This window comes from Ylistrum balloti, unplaced genomic scaffold (assembly GCF_031769215.1).
Source record: "Ylistrum balloti isolate Yb309-2 unplaced genomic scaffold, AGI_CSIRO_Ybal_v1 Utg371190, whole genome shotgun sequence".
NCBI classification, from domain to species: domain Eukaryota; kingdom Metazoa; phylum Mollusca; class Bivalvia; order Pectinida; family Pectinidae; genus Ylistrum; species Ylistrum balloti.
The window spans coordinates 2,150-7,321 of NW_026782648.1; the positions used below are offsets into that span (position 1 = coordinate 2,150).

Below are 5,172 nucleotides of genomic sequence, written 5' to 3' on the forward strand. Positions count from 1 at the left end.
TCTAACGTGGCCTCACTTTTATTCGAACTTATTCAATGAATGAAATCCTGTCAACACGCACGTTACAGCAGAGATCGTACTAGCCACACTGATGTCATCCATTGGTACTGACCTATAGTAGTGCAACGACCTTGTCGCATTTTTTAACATACTTAAAGACATCATGGAAACATTTCCGTTTCCAAATATTTTTTGAACTTATAACCGTAGGCTATTTTCACCATGAAAACACATCCGTTGACAATGCCCTTGAACAAAAGTTGAAATCAAAGAATACAATCAGGTTTATTCACGAAATAAACTTTTCTTCCCAGAGAGGCTGACCGAGTTGTCGTAACGTTGAATGTCTGAATGGAGTATAGGTGACATTCTCCATTATCGAAGTCAAACATAAAACTACCACACGACTGGTATTTGTGGCACTCTTCCCCACATATCCCATTGTTTAGAGCGAACGTCTGGTGAAGTACAGGAAGGTCTTCGGTCGTAACACCAGCTTTCCCAATCCAGCAGGTCCTACGTGAATCTTATGAAAAACGACAATTATTATTATTATTATTATTATTACATTTTTAAAGGCCCGCCAACACATAAAAAGTCATTAGGGCCATCAAACGGTAAAACACACAACGATCCAAACGGAAATTACATTTAACAAACCAAAAGGTAAAAGATAAATTTTAAAAATCTTAAGTCGGCATGTTATCACAAAAAATCAAAATTCTACGTCATAGTCCATTATATAGACCAACATCTTTCAGGTAATGTAAAATTTTACAAATCTCAACATTTTCAAAAAGGGATTTTAGACATGTAATGTTACGATAAAAACGTTCTCGAATAGATAGAAGGTCAAGGCAGTGCAATAACAAAATGGCTCATCACATCCTATCCACAAAGGATTATCTTCGCCTTTCAACATATATGAATGTGTAAGGTATGTATGTCCCATCCGAAGACGGTCAAGGACAACTTCGTCTCGGTGGTTGTCTCTATAGCCTGGAGACCTTTCACCGATAACGGGTTGAACGGAGTGCAATATGTTTTTGGTATAGGTATTCCATTCCTCCTGCCACTGAGCTTTTAACATTTGTTTAATAAGTGGTTTAAAATCGGTAAAATGAAGTTTAAAAACAACAGGTGGTAGCGATAAAGCTTCCTTTGCGGCACAATCTGCTTTTTCATTGCCTGGTATTCCCATTTGCCCGAAACCATGCAAAAAGCAATACAAAAGTTCATAATATAGTATTAAGGTATAACGAATGTAATATTTTCGATATTTCGTTTCCTAAGACTTTGTAGAACCGAAAGATAGTCTGAATGGATAACAACTCTCATTACTTTGTTTCTTTGAATATATTCAAGGGCGAGGTAGATAGCCCGCGCTTCTGCCGAGCAACCTTATCATTATCTTTTGAACCATCAGTATATACATGTAGAAATGTTTCATATCCTAACTGCAAAATCGAGAAGAATGAACGAAATGTGTAACTGTCTGTGTCTGATTTAACCAATTCATGAAGTGAAAAGTCAACTTCAGGTGAATTCATGAGTCAGGGTGGAATTTCTATCGTTTTGTAAAAGAGCGGAAAGTTCAATCTCATTATTGTTAACTTTTTATTTCCAATATGAATGTTCATTGTTTCAAAAATTCTGTTTAATATGTGAAAGACATACACCTAGGTTTTCAGCCAATACATCGATGGGTCGATTTATCATCAAGTCCAATCATTGAGTAATATTTGATATCGTACATAATCCTAATCAAAATCTTCAATGCCTACTAGTTTGGCCATGTAGGGCGAAAACGCAGTTTTGCCAACCTGTTCCTAGGAATCAACAACGAATTTAAAACGAATAAAAATGGTAAAAATTACATACATTTTGGACACCCAAGAATCTCCATACTAAAGGATGGCCAATCATACCAAGTTTCTGGATGGATGCGAATGAATTTTGCCAGGATCTTCTCATTCACAGTTCGATTCACAAGTGTTGTACCGTCGTTGTTTGCTTCATAAACCTGTGGACATAATTGTTGAAATGCCAACTATTATGAACTATAATGTCAGCTAATGGAGATGGAAAAAATGAAGGGATATCAATGGGATGTTGACCATGTAAAAGTCATGTAATACAAGACCAGGTGTTCCAGAAGAGAGGGCACACGCCATGCAGATCTAGGCCAATAATATTTTTTAAAAACTTCAACTGTATCCATAACAACGCATTTAACGGGCATTCTTCAATGTATTTAACACACCAAACTTAATTGCTTCTTGGTAGATATCTCACAGATACAAGTATGAACGTAAAGATTAATAAACTGTCCGAAAGAACCTATATCTAGCTAAATTAACATACTTGGTAAATGAATGAGTTGAAGTCAGGTAGTTATGCCACGTTTTAATCAAATATTGCAATTGGTATTCAAATGATTAAGTGGGACGCCTGCTTATTGACGTTGAAATATCGACCAAAGTCCGTTATGGTTCGTTTTTCGTTTTCTTTTTTTTTTTTTTTTTGTCAGGATCAATAGTTTGCGTGAACACCATTGGCCTGGACCACAGCTTTACAACGCCAGCGCATAGTTGAATGGTGTGAGCCGGGTGGCGTTCCACTCCTTATAACATGCCAAATTCCTGTAAGTTGTCGGGCGGATTAGCCAACACCATACAAGAACTTCCCATATGTGCTCTATTAGGTTTAGAGCAGGGATTTTGCAGGCCAATCGAGAAGTTGGACAATGTTATGCTGTAAGAACGCCCTAGCCTACTTGACTTGTAGAATGTCACATTATCATGCTGCAAAATGGATCGTGCTCCTAAACGCTTTAAAGAGAGACCAGGATTTGAGATTTTGTTCCGATACCAAACTGCATTCAAATGTCCATTGACATTGTGAAATCAAATTCGATTTCCACCAGGTATGCTGCCACAAGTGATCATACTTCCCTCACTAAATCTGCTACGCTGGGCTACACTGAAGCATTTGAAGCGTTCTTTCCGACGTCGCCACATCGGCTGCCTGCCATCATTGTCAATCTCGACTAAATATAAAATCATAATGTTCGCGTTCCACAACAATATCCCATTTCCTAGGAACGATTAGACGGAATAGTCATGCTGCTTGGGTTACCCCAGGTATCCTACTTTCTTCTGTTTGTATTTTACTTGATGGAATTCGTGTTTGATTTATGATAATGTTTCCATGTTTGAATTTACTTGATGTTTTGTGTATAGTACATGTAAATAAATGGTGTTATTATAACATACAAATCTGGCCGACAATGCTTTTCTAACAAAGTTTCTCTCCTTTGTTGCAGATTCTGTCGTAGTTTTCATCCGTAAAGGCCTTCTCGCTGCCTTGTTCTTATAATTCATACGTGTTTTATGCATTAAGGTATTCGAAGGTAAAATATAGCTGCCTAATAAACAGGTTACCCAGTCATTCTGACGAGATCGAACATAAAAGCATTTCGTTCATTAGTTATCTAATTAGATATTTTTTTTAATTATTTTGAATACAGTATGCATTAAGATATATAGAGAAAAAAAGGTCCGTTTGCACTCTATTCAATTCTATCGGAAAATAATTTTTTTTTCAACAATGACAGACTTTAAGAAAATTCTTGTCTGCCCTATATTTGTTACGAAGTTGTTCGCTTTATACAGATGGCATCTAACTAGCTATGTATAACATGTACCTTTATGTTTCCTGACTCATCAGTGACAGTTTCCCAGTTGGATCCGTCAAGACTTGTTTTCATTGTTAGGGACTTCAAATATTGATGCCCTTCACCTCTTCCTTGAGTGATGAGAGCTGTCACCGCAGAGGTGTGCCGGAATTCCACCTGTGCCATCAAATCAATAACACATAAACATTAAGGAGGACAACTTATTTTTTGTGAAATCACAACATCGTTACATTTAGACATGGTATTGCTATTTCACAAAGATTTACTGAAAAAAGTTAAAGGACATTAGGCAACATGCTGAAGCCTATAAAAGCCATCTCCCCATGGTAGACAAATGAATACAAATAAAACATATTACATATTTATCACACATTCACTGCAACTCGAACTGAAATCTTAATCTGATAAAAGACGAGTTATCTCCCCTCTATCGTGTGAACGAGAAACTGATTCAAACATTTTTAGTAATTAATTACAGAATGAAAGATATCAGTAGTATAGAGAAAGCAGTACATATATATATACAGGTCGGCTCTTCACGCTGATAAAGGCATGAAGGCTTAACTGAAACGTAGTTATTAGAATGAGCGATGCAGGTGCATTTTTCAAGACATACCTACTAATTAATCTTGAAATGCCACGTGGTAATTGCTTTTGTTGAAATTTGGAATTTTGTAACTACATGGTAGATTATAACATATTTGTCATCAGTCCAAATAACGTAATTAATAGACAAGAACAGAAATGCATTTGGGCACTAGTAGCATATATTATGACAATTCCAAAATAGTAACCACTTTTTATATTCATACACCCATTTACTCATCACACTCTCGCTTACACACAGATACCCCCCTCACCCCTTCTCCTTCACACACACACACACACACACACACACACACACATATACTGGTACCAAACACCTGTACATCGATGCAACTACTTATGATGCATACGTATGTGAATTTCCTTTATGTACACAATACTATTTGAAGTTACATTCCGTATTAATATTAAATGTTGGTGTAGATTATTTTTGAAAATATAGATAGACATGATATACTTTGTCGTACTACGTTGAAGTGCAACCATAAAGTCAAGATTGATATCGAAGTTGACTACTACTGATACATGATAATATAAACAAGATAATCAACCGCTTTGATTTTACCTGCAAATATTCCAACTTATCAGACACGGCCGGGCACCAACAAGTTATAAGGTCCTGGCTAATTCTGGCAAACCTAGGATAACAAGCTCCGTCGTTATAAAAAGAGGAGGCTGTCAGAGAGGAATCATTGACCCCCAAGGGTCCGGTTATCAGATTGTCGGCGCAGTCATGATCTGAAAGAAATAAACTATTGCTCCTTTATGCCATTGCCTTAATACTTTCGAAATATCAGTTTAATTATTGTTATCATTATTCTTACATTCTTTACGGCCCGTCAACACATAAAAGGTCATTAGGGCCATCA

At 36.6% G+C, this 5,172-nt stretch overlaps 1 protein-coding gene across 1 annotated transcript; it reads right to left on the reverse strand.

Annotated features, from left to right (window-relative positions):
- Positions 1 to 266: 266 nt before the first annotated feature.
- On the reverse strand, positions 267 to 3,862 carry LOC132561291 (discoidin-2-like). Its single transcript, XM_060226018.1, has 3 exons — positions 3,707 to 3,862; positions 1,891 to 2,023; positions 267 to 526 (listed from the first exon to the last, which is right to left on the reverse strand). The coding sequence occupies exons 1-3, from the start codon at positions 3,860 to 3,862 to the stop codon at positions 267 to 269; spliced, it is 549 nt and encodes a 182-aa protein (XP_060082001.1).
- Positions 3,863 to 5,172: the final 1,310 nt, after the last annotated feature.